Raw genomic sequence first — 25159 nt, 5'->3', positions numbered from 1 at the left:
GAGTGGGGCAGCTCAAGCAGGGCAGAAATGTGAAGAACTGACTTGTTGGAAAGGTGGCATCCTATGACTGAGCTCTTCAGTAAGGCCATTCTACTACCAATGTTTGTCTATGTAGATTGCATGTCGGTGTGCTCGTTTTTATACACCTGTCAGCAACGGGTGTTACTGAAATAGCAGAATCCACAAATCTGTGTATATATACATTTATGTATTCTACTTCTACTACTAAAATTTGATTTGATTTGTAAAATGGTCAACGGACCAGCACAGGCTCCAATGAAGAGTTGATCTTCTCTTACAGTCTTCAATTTCCAAGGAGGAAGCTTATCCCGTTTCTTAGTAATCCTTATGCACAACAACAGACTGCATTAAGTTCTTGTGACATATTCCAAATGGCCGAATTCATGTATTCTTTCTATTAGGCATATAAAGTTTCGAAATGAAAACGAAACATTGCATTCGTGCTAAATCACGAGTCACTCAAAGTTGAAAATGTCTAACTAAAAATGAATAACATTTGGCCAATCATTAATAAATCTCAATTCAATACTAGAATCATTCAGCTGACATTGCTATAAATATGATAATTCCATAACATGCACGGCTAAATGAACTTGATGACTACATTGATTGTGGTGGTCTCAGCTCGGCTGCGTTCCCCTCTGGAAGCAAGACTGAACCATTCTCACCGGAGAAACGGGTGTCCTCAAAAATATCACAACACTTCTATCAGTGCCTATGTAGCCCGTACGACCTAATGCAATGGCGACAATTTAACTTGCAATATGCAGGTGTACTTACTGTGTGCATAAATCACATTTCCGGTGTCGAATATAATCATTTTTCCTGGAATTGTGACGTGGTCTGTTCCTAGATCCATCAGTTCTCTTTAGTGTTTGCCAATGTTGGAGGTGTAACTGGGGTCTGGCCCTGGACAAAGGTAAAGAATAGCCTATTTATTAGCGATGTATTCACGTTCAGATAACCCTTAGGTTTTTGTTCGACCTGTGTCACCTCTGAATATGTGTTGTCTTGGTGAATTATACTGGGCTGGTCTTGCAGCAGGGGCGAATGCGTTGTGGGGATGCAAACTAAAGGGGTGTTCGCTGTTCGGCCATGATGCCGACCGCACTGGAAGAGTTCAGAACCGGTTAGCTAGCTTGCTAGCTAGCTAATTATCTAATCGAATGCAGAATAAATATGCATGCATTTAACCTATGTATGGTTACATCTGCAACTTGTCTGTATATAGATGAACACTTACGGCACGTTTTGTATCCATTTTCATGGAATGGTTATTGCTGTCAATTGACATAGTTGGTGGCAGTCCGTGTCAATTGAGGCGACTTTGTAGTTAGCGAACGAACCGTTAGCACAGCAGAAGCAGCTACAGTTTGCTTAGCTAGCTAGCATGGATGTTCATGTAATAATATCAGAGTATATTGTTAGAGTATAATTCTCGATGATTTTAGGCAGCAGACAAGCTAGCTAGTGGTTGTTGGCAGCTAGCTCTGTTATTATAGCTAGGTAGTTAGCGTGCTAGTTAGGTAAATTGGCTAATAATAACACACATGCTAACTTACTAACCTTAGTTATATATTTTGCTTCTTGTCAGGACAGCTAACTACTAGCCATACATGGACAAAAAAAAGTTGTATTGTAATGTGACATGTTATTCTCAATATAGGCCAGCCAAAATAAACCATATGTTCAGATAAACTAATCACTGGATCATATGCCTGGCGTAACTACTGATGCGTGGGTTATTCTGTGTATTATAACTCACTTTGAAAACGTGTTATTCCATCCAACGATTATCTGACGCTTTCAACCCAGATCATTAAATAAAGGGTTTCATTTGCACATAAGGTCATAGCATCAAACACACATAGAAGTACTGTAATATAGATTCACAAAGCTGATTCTACCGCAAAGACTATGTGGCCCTCAGGGACCTCCAGGGCCTCCTCCTGTAGGCTACACAAGGATAAGGGCCACTATATTGGGTAATCAAATACATTTTTATTTGTCACATGGGCTGACTACAACAGGTGAAATGCTTACTTACTTACAAGCCCTTAACCAACAATGCAGTTCAAGAAATAGAGTTTAAGAAAATATTTACTAAATAAAGTAAAACATTTAATAAAAAGTAACAATTAATAAAATAACATTAACGAGGCTAAATACATGGGGTATCAGTGCAGAGTCAGCGTGCGGGGAAACAGGTTAGACGAGATAATTTGTACATGTAGGTAGTGGTAAAGTGACTATGCATAGATAATAAACAGCGATGAGCAGCATTGTAAAACATTGTAAAAGCACCCCCCCCTGTTTTACAAGCAGGGGGGGGGGGGGGGTCAGTGTAAATAGTCCAGGTGGCCATTTTGATTAATTGTTCAGCAGTCTTATGGCTTGGGGGGGTAGAAGCAGTTAAGGATACTTTTGGTCCTAGACTTGGCGTTCCGGTTCCGCTTGCCGTGCGGTCGCAAAGAGAGAACAGTCTTATGACTAGAGTGACTGGAGTCTTTGACAATTTGTTTTGGGGGGGGGGTGGCCTTCCTGCAGTTACAGGACCATCACAGCTAGCACAATTACTACCTATTCCTTAAATGTTCAAATCTATTGGGAGAGAGCATAAGTACTATGTTTTGCTAGTTAACATGTCCCCCACCGGCCCTGCGTCGAACGTCCCTGCGTTGTCTCTCTCTGGCAGCAATGACTCTGTGTGCCTCAAATGGCATCCAATGCAGTGCTATATAATATGGAATAGGGTAGCATTTGTTCCCTCGCTCCCTCGACGTTGAGCTTAGCAGCAGGGACACGAGCATAAAGGGTCATTGTGTGGTCGCGTTAACTAACCACCAATGGATCAGAATGTGAGCTAGGCTACTCCCATTTGGGTTCTGGTGATGTCATTTCCTGGCCGATGTACCTCAGTCAGTGTTGTCATAGGCTGTAAGGTTGCGCAAATGGCTTCTCCCTATTCCTCATGTAGTGCACTTCTCTTGACCAGGGCTCTTAGGACTCTGGTGAAAAGTAGTGCACTTCTCTTGACCAGGGCTCTTAGGACTCTGGTGAAAAGTAGTGCACTACATGTTGGGGAATAGGGTGTCGTTTGGGATGTGAAGAAGGTCACTGGACAAACAATGAACAGGGCTTTCATAACAGACTTCTGTACTATGCTTATATGCATACTCTTGTTATATAGCCATACTCTTGTTATATAGCCATACTCTTGTTATATAGCCATACTCTTGTTATATAGCCGTACTCTTGTTATATAGCCGTACTCTTGTTATATAGCCGTACTCTTGTTATATAGCCGTACTCTTGTTATATATGCATACTCTTGTTAAATATGCATACTCTTGTTATATATGCATACTCTTGTTATATATGCATACTCTTGTTATATAGCCATACTCTTGTTATATAGCCATACTCTTGTTATATATACTCTTGTTATATAGCCATACTCTTGTTATATATACTCTTGTTATATAGCCATACTCTTGTTATATAGCCATACATTATTTGGCTAGATGATACATGCTACTGTGTCACAAGCTAACACATGTCATTTAGTTTTGTGTGTTTAATATATATTTGCTCCTCTGCCAGGTATAGAGCATGGCTCAAGTGAAAGTGCAGACCTCAACGCCCCTGGCTGGCCCTGGCTTCTCCCCCCTCGGGGCCATGCCCAGTCCAGGACCCTTGGGTCTACAGCCCTCAGTCAATGGCCCTGGACCCACCCCCGGCTGCCCTTCTCCCTCAGCCGGGTATGGACCCACCCCCGGCTGCCCCGCTCCCTCAGCCGGGTATGGACCCGACACCCCCGTGTCTGCCAACTCACCAGGTAGGTCAAATTCAAATCTGGACCTCTAAGTCATCTCCACTGCTATTTTTCATTCATCAGGGACTGATTTAGACCTGGGACACCAGGTGGGTGATTCCCCTCTAATCAGGGACTGATTTAGACCTGGGACACCAGGTGGGTGATTCCCCCTCTAATCAGGGACTGATTTATACCTGGGACACCAGGTGGATGATTCCCCTCTAATCAGGGACTGATTTATACCTGGGACACCAGGTGGATGATTCCCCTCTAATCAGGGACTGATTTATACCTGGGACACCAGGTGGATGATTCCCCTCTAATCAGGGACTGATTTATACCTGGGACACCAGGTGGATGATTCCCCTCTAATCAGGGACTGATTTATACCTGGGACACCAGGTGGATGATTCCCCTCTAATCAGGGACTGATTTATACCTGGGACACCAGGTGGATGATTCCCCTCTAATCAGGGACTGATTTAGACCTGGGACACCAGGTGGGTGATTCCCCTCTAATCAGGGACTGATTTAGACCTGGTACACCAGGTGGGTGATTCCCCTCTAATCAGGGACTGATTTAGACCTGGGACACCAGGTGGGTGATTCCCCTCTATCAGGGACTGATTTATACCTGGGACACCAGGTGGATGATTCCCCCTCTAATCATGGACTGATTTATACCTGGGACACCAGGTGGGTGATTCCCCCTCTAATCAGGGACTGTTTTATACCTGGGACACCAGGTGGGTGATTCCCCCTCTAATCAGGGACTGTTTTATACCTGGGACACCAGGTGGGTGATTCCCCTCTAATCAGGGACTGATTTATACCTGGGACACCAGGTGGGTGATTCCCCTCTATCAGGGACTGATTTATACCTGGGACACCAGGTGGGTGATTCCCCCTCTAATCAGGGACTAATTTAGACCTGGGACACCAGGTGGGTGATTCCCCTCTAATCAGGGACTGATTTAGACCTGGGACACCAGGTGGGTGATTCCCCTCTAATCAGGGACTGATTTATACCTGGGACACCAGGTGGGTGATTCCCCTCTAATCAGGGACTGATTTATACCTGGGACACCAGGTGGGTGATCCCCCTCTAATCAGGGACTGTTTTAGACCTGGGACACCAGGTGGGTGATTCCCCCTCTAATCAGGGACTGTTTTAGACCTGGGACACCAGGTGGGTGATCCCCCTCTAATCAGGGACTGTTTTAGACCTGGGACACCAGGTGGGTGATTCCCCTCTAATCAGGGACTGATTTAGACCTGGGACACCAGGTGGGTGATTCCCCTCTAATCAGGGACTGATTTAGACCTGGGACACCAGGTGGGTGATTCCCCTCTAATCAGGGACTGATTTAGACCTGGGACACCAGGTGGGTGATTCCCCTCTAATCAGGGACTGATTTAGACCTGGGACACCAGGTGGGTGATTCCCCTCTAATCAGGGACTGATTTAGACCTGGGACACCAGGTGGGTGATTCCCCTCTAATCAGGGACTGATTTAGACCTGGGACACCAGGTGGGTGATTCCCCTCTAATCAGGGACTGATTTAGACCTGGGACACCAGGTGGGTGATTCCCCTCTATCAGGGACTGATTTATACCTGGGACACCAGGTGGGTGATTCCCCTCTATCAGGGACTGATTTATACCTGGGACACCAGGTGGATGATTCCCCTCTAATCAGGGACTGATTTATACCTGGGACACCAGGTGGATGATTCCCCTCTAATCAGGGACTGATTTATACCTGGGACACCAGGTGGATGATTCCCCTCTAATCAGGGACTGATTTATACCTGGGACACCAGGTGGATGATTCCCCTCTAATCAGGGACTGATTTAGACCTGGGACACCAGGTGGGTGATTCCCCTCTAATCAGGGACTGATTTAGACCTGGGACACCAGGTGGGTGATTCCCCTCTAATCAGGGACTGATTTAGACCTGGGACACCAGGTGGGTGATTCCCCTCTATCAGGGACTGATTTATACCTGGGACACCTGGTGGATGATTCCCCCTCTAATCATGGACTGATTTATACCTGGGACACCAGGTGGGTGATTCCCCCTCTAATCAGGGACTGTTTTATACCTGGGACACCAGGTGGGTGATTCCCCCTCTAATCAGGGACTGTTTTATACCTGGGACACCAGGTGGGTGATTCCCCTCTAATCAGGGACTGATTTATACCTGGGACACCAGGTGGGTGATTCCCCTCTATCAGGGACTGATTTATACCTGGGACACCAGGTGGGTGATTCCCCCTCTAATCAGGGACTAATTTAGACCTGGGACACCAGGTGGGTGATTCCCCTCTAATCAGGGACTGATTTAGACCTGGGACACCAGGTGGGTGATTCCCCTCTAATCAGGGACTGATTTATACCTGGGACACCAGGTGGGTGATTCCCCTCTAATCAGGGACTGATTTATACCTGGGACACCAGGTGGGTGATCCCCCTCTAATCAGGGACTGTTTTAGACCTGGGACACCAGGTGGGTGATTCCCCCTCTAATCAGGGACTGTTTTAGACCTGGGACACCAGGTGGGTGATCCCCCTCTAATCAGGCACTGTTTTAGACCTGGGACACCAGGTGGGTGATTCCCCTCTAATCAGGGACTGATTTAGACCTGGGACACCAGGTGGGTGATTCCCCTCTAATCAGGGACTGATTTAGACCTGGGACACCAGGTGGGTGATTCCCCTCTAATCAGGGACTGATTTAGACCTGGGACACCAGGTGGGTGATTCCCCTCTAATCAGGGACTGATTTAGACCTGGGACACCAGGTGGGTGATTCCCCTCTAATCAGGGACTGATTTAGACCTGGGACACCAGGTGGGTGATTCCCCTCTAATCAGGGACTGATTTAGACCTGGGACACCAGGTGGGTGATTCCCCTCTAATCAGGGACTGATTTAGACCTGGGACACCAGGTGGGTGATTCCCCTCTAATCAGGGACTGATTTAGACCTGGGACACCAGGTTGGTGATTCCCCTCTATCAGGGACTGATTTATACCTGGGACACCAGGTGGGTGATTCCCCTCTATCAGGGACTGATTTATACCTGGGACACCAGGTGGGTGATTCCCCTCTAATCAGGGACTGATTTAGACCTGGGACACCAGGTGGGTGATTCCCCTCTAATCAGGGACTGATTTATACCTGGGACACCAGGTGGGTGATTCCCCTCTAATCAGGGACTGATTTATACCTGGGACACCAGGTGGGTGATCCCCCTCTAATCAGGGACTGTTTTAGACCTGGGACACCAGGTGGGTGATTCCCCCTCTAATCAGGGACTGTTTTAGACCTGGGACACCAGGTGGGTGATCCCCCTCTAATCAGGGACTGTTTTAGACCTGGGACACCAGGTGGGTGATTCCCCCTCTAATCGGGGACTGATTTAGACCTGGGACACCAGGTGGGTGATTCCCCCTCTAATCGGGGACTGTTTTAGACCTGGGACACCAGGTGGGTGATTCCCCTCTAATCAGGGACTGATTTAGACCTGGGACACCAGGTGGGTGATTCCCCCTCTAATCAGGGACTGATTTATACCTGGGACACCAGGTGGATGATTCCCCTCTAATCAGGGACTGATTTATACCTGGGACACCAGGTGGATGATTCCCCTCTAATCAGGGACTGATTTATACCTGGGACACCAGGTGGATGATTCCCCTCTAATCAGGGACTGATTTATACCTGGGACACCAGGTGGGTGATTCCCCCTCTAATCAGGGACTGATTTATACCTGGGACACCAGGTGGATGATTCCCCTCTAATCAGGGACTGATTTATACCTGGGACACCAGGTGGATGATTCCCCTCTAATCAGGGACTGATTTATACCTGGGACACCAGGTGGATGATTCCCCTCTAATCAGGGACTGATTTATACCTGGGACACCAGGTGGATGATTCCCCTCTAATCAGGGACTGATTTAGACCTGGGACACCAGGTGGGTGATTCCCCTCTAATCAGGGACTGATTTAGACCTGGGACACCAGGTGGGTGATTCCCCTCTATCAGGGACTGATTTATACCTGGGACACCAGGTGGATGATTCCCCCTCTAATCATGGACTGATTTATACCTGGGACACCAGGTGGGTGATTCCCCCTCTAATCAGGGACTGATTTATACCTGGGACACCAGGTGGGTGATCCCCCTCTAATCAGGGACTGTTTTAGACCTGGGACACCAGGTGGGTGATTCCCCCTCTAATCAGGGACTGTTTTAGACCTGGGACACCAGGTGGGTGATTCCCCCTCTAATCAGGGACTGTTTTAGACCTGGGACACCAGGTGGGTGATCCCCCTCTAATCAGGGACTGTTTTAGACCTGGGACACCAGGTGGGTGATTCCCCCTCTAATCAGGGACTGATTTAGACCTGGGACACCAGGTGGGTGATTCCCCCTCTAATCAGGGACTGTTTTAGACCTGGGACACCAGGTGGGTGATTCCCCTCTAATCAGGGACTGATTTAGACCTGGGACACCAGGTGGGTGATTCCCCTCTAATCAGGGACTGATTTAGACCTGGGACACCAGGTGGGTGATTCCCCTCTAATCAGGGACTGATTTATACCTGGGACACCAGGTGGGTGATTCCCCTCTAATCCGGGACTGATTTAGACCTGGGACACCAGGTGGGTGATTCCCCTCTAATCAGGGACTGATTTAGACCTGGGACACCAGGTGGGTGATTCCCCTCTAATCAGGGACTGATTTAGACCTGGGACACCAGGTGGGTGATTCCCCTCTAATCAGGGACTGATTTAGACCTGGGACACCAGGTGGGTGATTCCCCTCTAATCAGGGACTGATTTAGACCTGGGACACCAGGTGGGTGATTCCCCTCTAATCAGGGACTGATTTAGACCTGGGACACCAGGTGGGTGATTCCCCTCTAATCAGGGACTGATTTAGACCTGGGACACCAGGTGGGTGATTCCCCTCTAATCAGGGACTGATTTATACCTGGGACACCAGGTGGGTGATTCCCCTCTAATCCGGGACTGATTTAGACCTGGGACACCAGGTGGGTGATTCCCCTCTAATCAGGGACTGATTTAGACCTGGGACACCAGGTGGGTGATTCCCCCTCGAATCAGGGACTAATTTAGACCTGGGACACCAGGTGGGTGATTCCCCTCTAATCAGGGACTGATTTAGACCTGGGACACCAGGTGGGTGATTCCCCTCTAATCAGGGACTGATTTATACCTGGGACACCAGGTGGGTGATCCCCCTCTAATCAGGGACTGTTTTAGACCTGGGACACCAGGTGGGTGATCCCCCTCTAATCAGGGACTGTTTTAGACCTGGGACACCAGGTGGGTGATTCCCCCTCTAATCAGGGACTGTTTTAGACCTGGGACACCAGGTGGGTGATCCCCCTCTAATCAGGGACTGTTTTAGACCTGGGACACCAGGTAGGTGATTCCCCCTCTAATCAGGGACTGATTTAGACCTGGGACACCAGGTGGGTGATTCCCCCTCTAATCGGGGACTGTTTTAGACCTGGGACACCAGGTGGGTGATTCCCCTCTAATCAGGGACTGATTTAGACCTGGGACACCAGGTGGGTGATTCCCCTCTAATCAGGGACTGATTTAGACCTGGGACACCAGGTGGGTGATTCCCCTCTAATCAGGGACTGATTTAGACCTGGGACACCAGGTGGGTGATTCCCCTCTAATCAGGGACTGATTTAGACCTGGGACACCAGGTGGGTGATTCCCCTCTAATCAGGGACTGATTTAGACCTGGGACACCAGGTGGGTGATTCCCCTCTAATCAGGGACTGATTTAGACCTGGGACACCAGGTGGGTGATTCCCCTCTAATCAGGGACTGATTTAGACCTGGGACACCAGGTGGGTGATTCCCCTCTATTCAGGGACTGATTTAGACCTGGGAGACCAGGTGGGTGATTCCCCTCTATTCAGGGACTGATTTAGACCTGGGACACCAGGTGGGTGATTCCCCTCTAATCAGGGACTGTTTTAGACCTGGGACACCAGGTGGGTGATTCCCCTCTAATCAGGGACTGTTTTAGACTTGGAGAAGACATTTGGTCCATTTGCATGGAGTAATCCTTTCTGTTGTTGTTGTCACAGTACCTAACCTGGTACACGGTATGTCATTATATTTGACATTTGAGTGATTTTGTCAGCTGTTCTTGGCCAGAACGACATAGTGCATTCATCCTAAGATAGCTAGATGAGACGACTACACGTCCCAGTCGTATTGAGTAAATCTTCTCTCAACAAAGTAGCTATCAAGGAAAGTCCGTGTTAGTGGGCAAACGAGAATTGGCTTTTTTAGTTCTTCTACGGTATAGCTTAGTACTAGTTACTAGCATCGTGGTTTCTGCCAGTCACTATAAGTACGGTTCTTCCAGACAGACCGCTTGGGTCTCTAGGACCAGGAGTGAAAACAAACAGACATCTCATCTCAGCCCAAAATCTGTTTTCATATCGTCAATGACAATAATGACTAATAAACTCCCTCACGACGCCAGGACAGCGGAGTCAATCACCACCTTCCGGAGACACCTGAAACCCCACCTCTTTAAGGAATACCTAGAATAGGATACTGACAATAATGACTAATAGATGATTTATGGCTATTAACATGTTATTGTTTTTCTTCTTCTCCCCATAACAATGTAATAACACATCTGGTCCAGGCCCACCCCAGGAGAACATGGCAAACCCTAAAGAGAAAACTCCTATGTGTCTGGTGAATGAGTTAGCCCGTTTCAACAGGATCCAACCGCAGTACAGGCTGCTCAACGAGAGAGGCCCCGCACACGCTAAGGTACCCAGCCTTATGAAGCATGACTTCCCTGCTCAAAGTGACACGTCTAATGGTTTACACCATCACTGGTTTACACCATCACTGGTTTACACCATCACTGGTTTACACCAACACCGATTTACTCCATCACCGGTTTACACCATCACCGGTTTACACCATCACTGGTTTACACCATCACTGGTTTACACCATCACTGGTTTACACTATCACTGGTTTACACCATCACTGATTTACACCAACACTGATTTACACCATCACCGATTTACACCATCACCGGTTTACTCCAACACTGGTTTACACCAACACTGGTTTACACCATCACCGGTTTACACCATCACCGGTTTACACCATCGCTGGTTTACACCATCGCTGGTTTACACCAACACCGGTTTACACCATCACCGGTTTACACCATCACCGGTTTACACCAACACCGGTTTACACCATCGCTGGTTTACACCATCGCTGGTTTACACCATCACTGGTTTACACCATCACTGGTTTACACCATCACTGGTTTACACCATCACTGGTTTACACTATCACCGGTTTACACCAACACCGGTTTACACCATCGCTGGTTTACACCATCGCTGGTTTACACCATTACTGGTTTACACCATCACTGGTTTACACCATCACTGGTTTACACCAACACTGGTTTACACCAACACTGGTTTACACCATCACCGGTTTACACCATCACCGGTTTACACCATCACCGGTTTACACCAACACCGGTTTACACCATCGCTGGTTTACACCATCGCTGGTTTACACCAACACCGGTTTACACCATCACCGGTTTACACCATCACCGGTTTACACCAACACCGGTTTACACCATCGCTGGTTTACACCATCGCTGGTTTACACCATCGCTGGTTTACACCATCGCTGGTTTACACCATCGCTGGTTTACACCATCACTGGTTTACACTATCACTGGTTTACACCATCACTGATTTACACCAACACTGATTTACACCATCACCGATTTACACCATCACCGGTTTACTCCAACACCGGTTTACACCATCACCGGTTTACACCAACACCGGTTTACACCAACACCGGTTTACACCATCGCCGGTTTACACCATCGCCGGTTTACACCAACACCGGTTTACACCATCACCGGTTTACACCATCACCGGTTTACACCATCACCGGTTTACACCAACACCGGTTTACACCATCGCTGGTTTACACCAACACTGCAGTAGATCACCTGCTTGGTGTCGATGAACAACGGCGGTTCAACATGTTGGATCGTCGGGAAACGAACAGAAAATAACCAGCTGCAGACAGCCGACTCTGTGTTGGTCTGTCTTCTCCTAAAAACACACTCTGTGTTGGTCTGTCTTCTCCTAAAAACACACTCTGTGTTGGTCTGTCTTCTCCTAAAAACACACTCTGTGTTGGTCTGTCTTCTCCTAAAAACACACTCTGTGTTGGTCTGTCTTCTCCTAAACACACACTCTGTGTTGGTCTGTCTTCTCCTAAAAACACACTCTGTGTTGGTCTGTCTTCTCCTAAACACACACTCTGTGTTGGTCTGTCTTCTCCTAAAAACACACTCTGTGTTGGTCTGTCTTCTCCTAAAAACACACTCTGTGTTGGTCTGTCTTCTCCTAAAAACACACTCTGTGTTGGTCTGTCTTCTCCTAAAAACACACTCTGTGTTGGTCTGTCTTCTCATAAAAACACAGCCACCACAATGTCTTTCGCTGACGGCTATGTGTTGACGGAAGACACGTGTGATTGCAAATTTAGATTTTCTATGCAATGCATCCCTATTACAGTTAAATGTCTGGCTTAGTGTCTGCTCAGCTAAATGACTTGATGTCATGTCACATGTGTTCTCCCTCCTGTCCACTGGGCGGTGCTGTGGGCAGATCTTTACAGTGCAGCTGTGTCTTGGGGAGCAGGTGTGGGAGGCGGAGGGCACCAGCATCAAGAAGGCCCAGCACTCCACCGCCTCTCTTGCCCTCACTGAGAGCCTTCTGCCCAGGCCCGCTCCTCGCTCTCCTACAGTGGACATCAGCAGCAACCCAGGTAATTTAGATGTCTTATTTATGATGCTTTTTTAGAGGGACAATGTACAAAAAACACCTAGTGTTGTACTGAGAAATTCACCAGATTTATCTTCCAGTTTATCTGTAGACGGAACACTCCTAGGTATTCAGGTTCTCAACACCAGGGTCCTGTTCAATGGGCACACATGATAGAAAACATTTTGAGGCAGAAAACTAAAACGAAATTATAATAACTGTATTCCAAAACATTTTACAGTACAATCACTCTCTATATTTTACAGTACAATCACTCTCTATATTTTACAGTACAATCACTCTCTATATTTTACAGTACAATCACTCTCTATATTTTACAGTACAATCACTCTCTATATTTTACAGTACAATCACTCTCTATATTTTACAGTACAATCACTCTCTATATTTTACAGTACAATCATTCTCTATATTTTACAGTACAATCATTCTCTATATTTTACAGTACAATCACTCTATATTTTACAGTACTATCACTCTCTATATTTTACAGTACTATCACTCTCTATATTTTACAGTACAATCACTCTCTATATTTTACAGTACAATCGCTCTCTACATTTTACAGTACAATCGCTCTCTACATTTTACAGTACAATCGCTCTCTACATTTTACAGTACAATCGCTCTCTACATTTTACAGTACAATCGCTCTCTACATTTTACAGTACAATTGCTCTCTACATTTTACAGTACAATCGCTCTCTACATTTTACAGTACAATCGCTCTCTACATTTTACAGTACAATCGCTCTCTACATTTTACAGTACAATCGCTCTCTACATTTTACAGTACAATCACTCTACATTTTACAGTACAATCAGAGAGAGTTGCCTCGGCCCATCCAGACAGTACCAGGGACAGTACCAGGGTTAGAGGAGGACAGCCGTAGGCCTCGGCCCATCCAGACAGTACCAGGGACAGTACCAGGGTTAGAGGAGGACAGCCGTGGGCCTCGGCCCATCCAGACAGTACCAGGGACAGTACCAGGGACAGTACCAGGGTTAGAGGAGGACAGCCGTAGGCCTCGGCCCATCCAGACAGTACCAGGGACAGTACCAGGGTTAGAGGAGGACAGCCGTAGGCCTCAGCCCATCCAGACAGTACCAGGGACAGTACCAGGGACAGTACCAGGGACAGTACCAGGGTTAGAGGAGGACAGCCGTAGGCCTCGGCCCATCCAGACAGTACCAGGGACAGTACCAGGGACAGTACCAGGGACAGTACCAGGGACAGTACCAGGGTTAGAGGAGGACAGCCGTGGGCCTCGGCCCATCCAGACAGTACCAGGGACAGTACCAGGGTTAGAGGAGGACAGTCGTTGGCCTCGTCCCATCCAGACAGTACCAGGGACAGTACCAGGGTTAGAGGAGGACAGTTGATGACTGAAGGACATCCTAACCCTCATGTACAGTATGTCCATAGCAAGTCCTCTTGTTATTTTCATGGATTGCGTCCCAAATTACACCCTATTCCCTATGTAGTGCACTACTTTTGACCAGAGTCCTATTGGAATAAGGGCAGCACTTGGGAAGGAGCCCCATGTTGATGTTGTCAGTGGAAACAGTAATAATGGTAGTAGATTGATCTGAATGAATTCCAGGGCCGTCTGAAGTTCCTTATAGAATGGTCTGATGTTCCTATTCAGAGTCTGTTGTTAACCGTAGTGACGACACATTTTAACTGGTTAATTACTGGTGAATAACCAGATTATTGTCTTTACCACAACTCACTCTCTCTACCTCGCTCTCTGTCTCTCTATCTACCTCTCTTTCTCTCTCTATCTACCTCTCTCTACCACTCTCTACCGCTCTCTCTCTACCTCGCTCTCTGTCTCTCTATCTACCTCTCTCTACCACTCTCTCTCTACCCCTCTCTACCTCTCTCTCTCTACCCCTCTCTACCTCTCTCTCGCTACCCCTCTCTACCTCTCTGTCTCTACCCCTCTCTACCTCTCTGTCTCTACCCCTCTCTACCTCTCTCTCTCTACCCCTCTCTACCTCTCTCTCTCTACCCCTCTCTACCTCTCTCTCTCTACCCCTCTCTACCTCTCTCTCTACCCCTCTCTACCTCTCTCTCTCTACCCCTCTCTACCTCTCTCTCTCTACCCCTCTCTACCTCTCTCTCTCTACCCCTCTCTACCTCTCTCTCTCTCTACCCCTCTATACCTCTCTACCCCTCTCTACCTCTCTCTCTCTACCCCTCTCTACCTCTCTCTCTCGATCTCCTCTGCTGACCCTCTGTCTTTTCCTTCCTTCCCTTCATCTTGTCTTTATTTCTGCCTCCCTCTCACCTCCCCTCACTCTCTCACCTCTCTTTCTCTTCCCCCAACTCTCCCTCTCTCCCTCCCTCCATCCTCTCTCTCCCTCTCTCCCTCCCTCCATCCCTTTCTCTCTCTCTCTCCATCCCTTTCTCTCTCCCTCTATCCCTCTCTCTCTCCCTCCATCCCTCTCTCTCCCTCCATCCCTCTCTCTCCCTCCATCCCTCTCTCTCCCTCCATCCCTCTCTCCCTCCCTCCATCTCTCCCTTCACCCCTCTCTCTCCCTCCATTCCTCCTCTCTCTCTCTCCTCCTGTAGGTAGTATCACCCCTACGGTGGAGCTGAATGGTCTGGCTATGAAGAGAGGTGAGCCAGCCATCTATCGTCCGCTGGACCCCAAGCCCATGCCCAACTACAGAGCCAACTACAACTTCAGAGGCATGTGCAACCAAAGGTGAGACCCACCACCTCGCAGATGCTCTCATCCAGAGCCATTTACCGTTAGTGCATTCGTCTTAAGATGGCTAGATGAGGCGACGATATGTCACAGTAAGTACATTTGACCTTAAAGTAGCTATCGGCAAAGTCAGAGTTGGTAGGAAAAGACAAGTGCCATTTTACATTTTTTTTCTTAATACATTTTTTTCTTCGTTATTTCATTCACTAAAAGCAACAGATAAACACATTGACCAACTCTCTGGTCAGACTCCATTTCAAAGTTGAAATATTGGCAGATGCCTCAATAGATGGCATTAAAATAACCCATACATTGACCACAGCCCTGTGATTTAGACGGGGCTTCTCATTCTGAATGAAGGAACGAACGAGGGGTCTCTTGTCCAATGTGCCGAACCTGTCTTCAGAAATGAATGTAACTCATGGATAACCTGTCCTACAAAGAAGAGCTCGCCATCAATCAAATCAAATGTATTTATATAGCCCTTCTTACATCAGATGATATCTCAAAGTGCTGTACAGAAACCCAGCCTAAAACCCCAAACAGCAAGCAATGCAGGTGTAGAAGCACGGTGGCTAGGAAAAACTCCCTGAAAGGCCAAAACCTAGGAAGAAACCTAGAGAGGAACCAGGCTATGAGGGGTGGCCAGTCCTCTTCTGGCTGTGCCGGGTGGAGATTATAACAGAACATGGCCAAGATGTTCAAATGTTCATAAATGACCAGCATGGTCAAATAATAATAATCACAGTAGTTGTCGAGGGTGCAACAATTCAGCACCTCAGGAGTAAATGTCAGTTGGCTTTTCATAGCCGATCATTGAGAGTATCTCTACCGCTCCTGCGGTCTCTAGAGAGTTGAAAACAGCAGGTCTGGGACAGGTAGCACGTCCGGTGAACAGGTCAGGGTTCCATTGCCGATCATTAAGAGTATCTCTACCGCTCCTGCGGTCTCTAGAGAGTTGACAAACAGCAGGTCTGGGACAGGTAGCACGTCCGGTGAACAGGTCAGGGTTCCATAGCTGCAGGCAGAACAGTTGAAACTGGAGCAGCAGCACGGCCAGGTGGACTGGGGACAGCAAGGAGTCATCAGACCAGGTAGTCCTGAGGCTTGTTCCTAGGGCTCAGGTCCTCCGAGAGAGAGAGAAAGAAAGAGATAATTAGAGAGAGCATACTTGAATTCACACAGGACACCGGATAAGACAGGAGAAGGACTCCAGATATAAGACTGACCCTAGCCCACCGACACATAAACTACTGCAGCATAAATACTGGAGGCTGAGACTCCCAATAGGTAGAAAAACATTCAAAGGGCATTTTCTCAAAAGTGAGTTTACAAGTTTATCAACTTTCAAAGCAGAATGACTTTCCCATTGTTTCCTCAACTGTAGTGTATGACATACCATTTATCTAGCTCTGAGTCTCTACTTTATCCAATGTAAAAAACACAATTTCACATCTTGCTACATAAAACTGAATCAAGAGGGTCGGTCACATATGCATTGTTCCTTCGAAGGCCAAACACACCGCACGGTGTGCAGTTTGAGTTTCAGTGCCTGGAGTTTGAGTTTCAGTGCCTGGAGTTTGATAAACGGTGGTCAGATCACACCACACTAGTGGTGGGTTTGGCCTTCGAAGGAACAATGCAGAACATCCCTACTGTCAAATATGGTGCTGAATCCTTCATGTTGTTCGGAGGGGATTATTTTATTTTCTTCCACTCCTCCAACAAGTGCAAGCGTGTAACTGTAGTGGCTGTGTTCATGGCCCGTGTTGCTGTGTGTTTTGATGGGTAAACCCAGGATTCTCCTTTTGATCCTGGTGACCCAGATGTGTTTCAGTCCGGGGTATTCTTATCGGACTTTAGCGGGTGTTTTCTAAACAGATGAAAGCTTGGCCCTGCTCTCTGTGTCTTGTCAACTCCCCTTCTCCTTCAGCAGAGTCATCTCCAGTATTTCCAAACCACCATAAAAGCGCCAGAGGTTCTGGATTAATGATCCCCCTCCCCGTGCTGGAATGCAGAGAGGGTAGAGAGGCCATCTTACCTTATTTAGTTCAGACACAGAGGATATTCTGCTGCTCCTCTCCCCTTGTCACTTCCAGGTAGATAGCAGTCTCTCTGTCCTGTCTCTCTGTCCTGTCTGTCTCTCTCTCTGTCCTGTCTCTCTGTCCTGTCTGTCTGTCCTGTCTGTCTCTCTCTCTGTCCTGTCTCTCTGTCCTGTCTCTCTGTCCTGTCTCTCTGTCCTGTCTGTCTCTCTCTCTCTGTCCTGTCTCTCTGTCCTGTCTCTCTGTCCTGTCTCTCTGTCCTGTCTGTCTCTCTCTGTCTGTCTGTCTCTCTCTCTGTCCTGTCTGTCCTGTCTCTGTCTGTCCTGTCTCTGTCTGTCTCTCTCTGTCTGTCTCTCTCTGTCTGTCTCTCTCTGTCTGTCTCTCTCTTTCTATCTCTCTCTTTCTGTCTGTCTCTGCCTCTCTGTCTGTCTCTCTCTTTCTGTCTCTCTCTCTCTCTCTGTCTCTCTCTCTCTCTCTCTGTCCTGTCTGTCCTGTCTCTGTCTGTCTCACTGTCTGTCTCTCTCTCTTTCTGTCTGCCTCTCTCTCTCTGCGTCTCTCTGTCTGTCTATGCCTCTCTCTCTCTCTGTGTCTCTCTGTCTGTCTCTGTCTCTCTCTCTCTCTCTCTGTCCTGTCTGTCCTGTCTCTGTCTGTCTGTCTGTGTCTGTCTCTCTGTCTGCCTCTCTCTCTCTGTCTGTCTCACTGTCTGTCTCTCTCTCTTTCTGTCTCTGCCTCTCTCTCTCTCTCTCTCTGTGTCTGTCTCTGTCTCTGGAGGTCTGTCTGTTTTTATCGTTCCTCTTGTATTTTCTCGTCTTTTCTGAGTGGAGGAAGCGTTTGAGGAATGTGATACGAGGATGAAATCCTCTTCTGAAATGTTGAAGCGATCATCTTAATGAGAATCAAGAGTCATATTGAAGTTTTCTTCAGTATTTCTGAGTCATATTGAAGTCTTTTTCGGTATTTCTGAGTCATATTGAAGTCTTTTTCGGTATTTCTGAGTCATATTGAAGTCTTTTTCAGTATTTCTGAGTCATATTGAAGTCTTTTTCAGTATTTCTGAGTCATATTGAAGTCTTTTTCAGTATTTCTGAGTCATATTGAAGTCTTTTTCAGTATTTCTGAGTCATATTGAAGTCTTTTTCGGTATTTCTGAGTCATATTGAAGTCTTTTTCAGTATTTCTGAGTCATATTGAAGTCTTTTTCGGTATTTCTGAGTCATATTGAAGTCTTTTTCGGTATTTCTGAGTCATGTTGAAGTATTTTCGGTATTTCTGAGTCATATTGAAGTCTTTTTCAGTATTTCTGAGTTATATTTGTTAATTGTTTTAAAAGTAACGTATCTAAAGATCATTGTTGTTGAGAAGTAATAATGTAAATGTAAATGTAAAAAGTTCTCGTCACCCCGTGTATTGTTTCCCTGAAATAATAATGTTTCCACTAGATGGCAGTGCTGCCTAATGTAAAACCATTCATCATGGTTGTGTAAGGAAGGGGATTGAGCGACCATTTTGTAATGAATAGTGAGTGATACAGGTGGTAGGCTACAGAGTGTCTTCTGTTTGACTGCGTGTAGTAAAGTATTGGTCCTTACAGGGATACATGGTCCATAGAAAGCTCTGCACCCACTGAAAGTAACTAACGCACAGCACGAACAACCACTGAAAGTAACTAACTTATCCTGGTTATACTGGTTATACTGGTTATACTGCTTATCCTGGTTATACCGGTTATACTGCTTATACTGCTTATACTGCTTATCCTGGTTATCCTGGTTATACCGGTTATCCTGGTTATACTGCTTATACTGGTTATCCTGGTTATCCTGGTTATACTGCCTATCCTGGTTATACTGCCTATCCTGGTTATACTGCCTATCCTGGTTATACTGGTTATACTGCTTATACCGGTTATACTGCTTATCCTGCTTATCCTGGTTATACTGGTTATCCTGCTGATCCTGCTTATACTGGTTATCCTGCTGATCCTGGTTATACTGGTTATCCTGGTTATCCTGGCTATACTGGTTATACTGCTTATCCTGGTTATACTGGTTATCCTGCTTATCCTGGTTATACTGGTTATACTGGTTATCCTGGTTATCCTGGTTATCCTGCTTATCCTGGTTATCCTGGTTATACTGGTTATCCTGGTTATACTGGTTATCCTGGTTATACTGCTTATCCTGCTGATCCTGGTTATACTGCTTATCCTGCTGATCCTGGTTATACTGCTTATCCTGGTTATCCTGCTTATCCTGGTTATCCTGCTTATCCTGGTTATCCTGGTTATACTGGTTATCCTGGTTATACTGGTTATCCTGCTTATCCTGGTTATCCTGGTTATACTGCTGATCCTGGTTATACTGCTGATCCTGGTTATACTGCTGATCCTGGTTATACTGGTTATCCTAGTTATACTGGTTATCCTGCTTATCCTGGTTATACTGCTGATCCTGGTTATCCTGGTTATACTGGTTATCCTGGTTATACTGGTTATCCTGGTTATACTGGTTATACTGGTTATCCTGGTTATCCTGGTTATACTGCTGATCCTGGTTATACTGGTTATACTGCTGATCCTGGTTATACTGGTTATACTGGTTATCCTGGTTATACTGGTTATACTGCTGATCCTGGTTATACTGCTGATCCTGGTTATACTGGTTATACTGGTTATCCTGGTTATCCTGGTTATACTGCTGATCCTGGTTATACTGGTTATACTGCTGATCCTGGTTATACTGCTGATCCTGGTTATACTGGTTATACTGCTTTAGAGGGAGATGAGAGGAGCAAGCTGTCTGACTTCTATCTCACATACGAGAGCGAGAGAATTTGTTTCTAAAGAAGAGTAACCAGTGTTTCCCCCGTCTGTCTGTGCCATCAGTCTTGGTTTAGAGCAGCTTAGAGGGTGGACGACTGCAAGGAGCCCTAGCGTCCCAGCTTCTGTTATTTTTTTAACATACTTTTGGTGCAGAGACCCACTGTCTCGGGAGAGGAGAGATAGGGGGAGAGGGGAGAGAGAGAGGAGGAGAGGGGATACAGAGAGAGAGAGAGAGAGGAGGAGAGAGTGGAGGAGAGGGGATACAGAGAGAGGAGAGGAGGAGAGGAGGAGAGAGAGGAGGAGAGGGAGGGGAGGGGGCTATAGGGAGATTGTTTCACTTTTGTTTATTATCCATTTCACTTGCTTTGGTAACATGTGTTATATATTATATATATTATTTAATGTTATATGTTTCCCATGCCAATAAAGCACGTTGAATTGAATAGAGAGAGAGACCAGGAGAGGGCGCTATAGGGAGGAAGAGAGAGAAAATGAGACAGGGGAGATAGAGAGGAAGCCAAGCTGTGCCAGATATACTGTGATATTATAGAATAGTAATGATTCTATATTACCTGAAGATCAGTGTTTTCTATATTAGGTTTCTGATTCTGGGTCCCAAATGGGACATGAGAAGAAGCGGGGGATGGTAAGAGAGGACAGGAGGATGATTACCTCAATCCACAAAAGTGGAGACAAATTTGACCCCAATAACTACGTGGGATATGCGTCAACAGCAACCTTGGGGAAATCCTCTGCATTATCATCAACAGCAGACTCGTACATTTCCTCAGTGAAAACAATGTACTGAGCAAATGTCAAGTTGGCTTTTTACCAAATTATCGTACGACAGACCACGTATTCACCCTGCACACCCTAATTGACAAACAAACCAAACCAAAACAAAGGCAAAGTCTTCTCATGCTTTGTTGATTTCAAAAAAAGCATTTGACTCAATTTGGCATGAAGGCCTGCTGTATAAACTGATGGAATGTGGTGTTGTGGGAAAAACATACAACATTATAAAATCCATGTACACAAACAACAAGTGTGCGGTTAAAATTGGCAAAGAACACACACATCTCTTTCCACAGGGCCGTGGGGTGAGACAGGGATGCAGCTTCAGCCCCACCCTCTTCAACATATATATCAATATATTGGCACTAGAACAGTCTGCAGCACCCGGCCTCACAAGACTAGAATCTGACGTCAAATGTCTACTGTTTGCTGATGATCTGGTGCTTCTGTCACCAACCAAGGAGGGCCTACAGCAGCACCTAGATCTTCTGCACAGATTCTGCCAGACCAGGGCCAGGGCCCTGACAGTACATCTCAGTAAGACGAACATAATGGTGTTCCGTTAAATTCTACATCCTCTAGAACCTGGAGAAGAGTCCCCTAAGCAAGCTGGTCCTGGGGCTCTGTTCACAAACACAAACACACAATTACTTGACACATTGGAAATAATTAATAAAAAAACTGTGCAAACTAGAATGATATTTTGTCCTAAACAGAGAGTACACAGTGGCAGAATACCTGACCACTGTGACTGACCCAAACTTAAGGAAAGCTTTGACTATGTACAGACTCAGTGAGCATAGCCTTGCTATTGAGAAAGGCCGCCGTAGGCAGACCTGGCTCTCAAGAGAAGACAGGCTATGTGCACACTGCCATCAAAATGAGGTGGAAACTGAGCTGCACTTCCTAACCTCCTGCCCAATGTATGACCATATTAGAGACATATATTTCCCTCAGATTACACAGATCCACAAAGAATTCGAAAACAAATCCAATTTTGATAAACTCCCATATCTACTGGGTGAAATTCCACAGTGTGCATCACAGCAGCAAGATGTGTGACCTGTTGCCACCAGAAAAGGTCAACCAGTGAAGAACAAACACCACTGTAAATACAACCCGTATTTATGCTTTATACTTTAACTATTTGCAAATTTTTATAGTAATTTTTTAAATGTAACCTTTAATATGACATTTGACATTTGTCATGTCTTTATAATTTTGGAGTGTAATGTTTACTGTTAATTTGTATTGTTTATTTCACTTTTGTAATATTATCTACTTCACTTGCTTTGGCAATGTTAACACATGTTTACCATGCCAATCAATTGAATTGAGCGAGAGAGAGAAGGAGAGGGGGACGATTAGAGAGAGACGTGGAGAGAGAGAGACCCCCATTGAATCACTTAGTTCCCTTTCATGGACGACACACTAACGTGACGGTCAGATGCATCACAGGTCACTGATGCAGACAGGGGGGATGATGTTCCATAAATCCTACAGTCATATTCTAATGTGATGGGTAAGGGCCGCATCGGAGGAGGGTGGAGGGTAAGGGGCGTGTCGGCGGAGGGTAAGAGCCGCATCGGAGGAGGGTGGAGGGTAAGGGGCGTGTCGGCGGAGGGTAAGAGCCGCGTCGGAGGAGGGTGGAGGGTAAGGGGCGTGTCGGCGGAGGGTAAGGGCCGCGTCGGAGGAGGGTGGAGGGTAAGGGGCGTGTCGGCGGAGGGTGGAGGGTAAGGGGCGTGTCGGCGGAGGGTGGAGGGTAAGGGGCGTGTCGGCGGAGGGTAAGAGCCGCGTCGGAGGAGGGTGGAGGGTGAGGGCCGCGTCAGAGGAGGGTGGAGGGTGAGGGCCGCGTCGGAGGAGGGTGGAGGGTGAGGGCCGCGTCGGAGGAGGGTGGAGGGTGAGGGCCGCGTCGGAGGAGGGTGGAGGGTGAGGGCCGCGACGGAGGAGGGTGGAGGGTAAGGGCCGCGTCGGAGGAGGGTGGAGGGTGAGGGCCGCGACGGAGGAGGGTGGAGGGTGAGGGCCGCGTCGGAGGAGGGTGGAGGGTAAGGGGCGCGTCGGCGGAGGGTAAGGGCCGCGTTGGAGGAGGGTGGAGGGTAAGGGGCGTGTCGGCGGAGGGTAAGGGCCGCGTCGGAGGAGGGTGGAGGGTAAGGGGCGTGTCGGCGGAGGGTAAGAGCCGCGTCGGAGGAGGGTGGAGGGTGAGGGCCGCGTCGGAGGAGGGTGGAGGGTGAGGGCCGCGTCGGAGGAGGGTGGAGGGTGAGGGCCGCGTCGGAGGAGGTTGGAGGGTGAGGGCCGCGTCGGAGGAGGGTAAGGGGCGTGTCGGCGGAGGGTGGAGGGTAAGGGGCGCGTCGGCGGAGGGTAAGAGCCGCGTCGGAGGAGGGTGGAGGGTAAGGGGCGTGTCGGCGGAGGGTGAGGGCCGCGTCGGAGGAGGGTAAGGGCCGCGTCGGAGGAGGGTGAGGGCCGCGTCGGAGGAAGGTGGAGGGTAAGGGGCGTGTCGGAGGAGGGTAAGGGCCGCGTCGGAGGAGGGTGAGGGCCGCGTCGGAGGAGGGTGAGGGCCGCGTCGGCGGAGGGTGGAGGGTAAGGGGCGTGTCGGCGGAGGGTGAGGGCCGCGTCGGAGGAGGGTGAGGGTGAGGGCCGCGTCGGAGGAGGGTGGAGGGTGAGGGCCGCGTCGGAGGAGGGTGGAGGGTGAGGGCCGCGTCGGAGGAGGGCGGAGGGTAAGGGGCGCGTCGGCGGAGGGTAAGGGCCGCGTCGGAGGAGGGTGGAGGGTAAGGGGCGTGTCGGCGGAGGGTAAGGGCCGCGTCGGAGGAGGGTGGAGGGTAAGGGGCGTGTCGGCGGAGGGTAAGAGCCGCGTCGGAGGAGGGTGGAGGGTGAGGGCCGCGTCGGAGGAGGGTGGAGGGTGAGGGCCGCGTCGGAGGAGGGTAAGGGGCGTGTCGGCGGAGGGTGGAGGGTAAGGGGCGCGTCGGCGGAGGGTAAGAGCCGCGTCGGAGGAGGGTGGAGGGTAAGGGGCGTGTCGGCGGAGGGTGAGGGCCGCGTCGGAGGAGGGTAAGGGCCGCGTCGGAGGAGGGTGAGGGCCGCGTCGGAGGAAGGTGGAGGGTAAGGGGCGTGTCGGCGGAGGGTGAGGGCCGCGTCGGAGGAGGGTAAGGGCCGCGTCGGAGGAGGGTGAGGGCCGCGTCGGAGGAGGGTGAGGGCCGCGTCGGAGGAGGGTGAGGGCCGCGTCGGAGGAGGGTGAGGGCCGCGTCGGAGGAGGGTGAGAGCCGCGTCGGCGGAGGGTAAGGGGCGCGTCGGCGGAGGGTGAGGGCCGCGTCGGAGGAGGGTGAGGGCCGCGTCGGAGGAGGGTGAGGGCCGCGTCGGAGGAGGGTGAGGGCCGCGTCGGAGGAGGGTGAGGGCCGCGTCGGAGGAGGGTGAGGGCCGCGTCGGAGGAGGGTGAGGGCCGCGTCGGAGGAGGGTGAGGGCCGCGTCGGAGGAGGGTGAGGGCCGCGTCGGAGGAGGGTGAGGGCCGCGTCGGAGGAGGGTGAGGGCCGCGTCGGAGGAGGGTGAGGGGCGCGTCGGAGGAGGGTGAGGGGCGCGTCGGAGGAGGGTGAGGGGCGCGTCGGAGGAGGGTGAGGGCCGCGTCGGAGGAGGGTGAGGGCCGCGTCGGAGGAGGGTGAGGGCCGCGTCGGCGGAGGGTGAGGGCCGCGTCGGCGGAGGGTGAGGGCCGCGTCGGCGGAGGGTGAGGGCCGCGTCGGCGGAGGGTGAGGGCCGCGTCGGCGGAGGGTGAGGGCCGCGTCGGAGGAGGGTGAGGGCCGCGTCGGAGGAGGGTGGAGGGTGAGGGCCGCGTCGGAGGAGGGTGGAGGGTGAGGGCCGCGTCGGAGGAGGGTAAGGGGCGCGTCGGAGGAGGGTGAGGGCCGCGTCGGAGGAGGGTGAAGGGTGAGGGCCGCGTCGGAGGAGGGTGAGGGCCGCGTCGGAGGAGGGTGAGGGCCGCGTCGGAGGAGGGTGAGGGCCGCGTCGGAGGAGGGTGAGGGCCGCGTCGGAGGAGGGTG

General features: G+C 49.1%; 1 protein-coding gene across 1 annotated transcript in view; it reads left to right on the top strand.

Moving 5' to 3' along the window:
* The first annotated feature begins 835 nt into the window (after window positions 1-835).
* The window catches only part of stau2 (staufen double-stranded RNA binding protein 2), a 321253-nt gene continuing 296929 nt past the window's right edge, over window positions 836-25159 (top strand). Inside the window, exons 1-5 of the mRNA XM_055882277.1 lie at window positions 836-940; window positions 3625-3859; window positions 10560-10690; window positions 12589-12748; window positions 15344-15479. Of these exons, the coding sequence (XP_055738252.1) occupies window positions 3634-3859; window positions 10560-10690; window positions 12589-12748; window positions 15344-15479 (653 nt within the window). The 5' untranslated portion in view covers window positions 836-940; window positions 3625-3633. The remainder of the gene's footprint in view (window positions 941-3624; window positions 3860-10559; window positions 10691-12588; window positions 12749-15343; window positions 15480-25159) is intronic.

This window comes from Salvelinus fontinalis, chromosome 25 (assembly GCF_029448725.1).
Source record: "Salvelinus fontinalis isolate EN_2023a chromosome 25, ASM2944872v1, whole genome shotgun sequence".
NCBI classification, from domain to species: Eukaryota; Metazoa; Chordata; class Actinopteri; order Salmoniformes; family Salmonidae; genus Salvelinus; species Salvelinus fontinalis.
The sequence above is the reverse complement of the archived record's forward strand: the minus strand, read 5'-3'. Positions and strand labels throughout refer to the sequence as shown.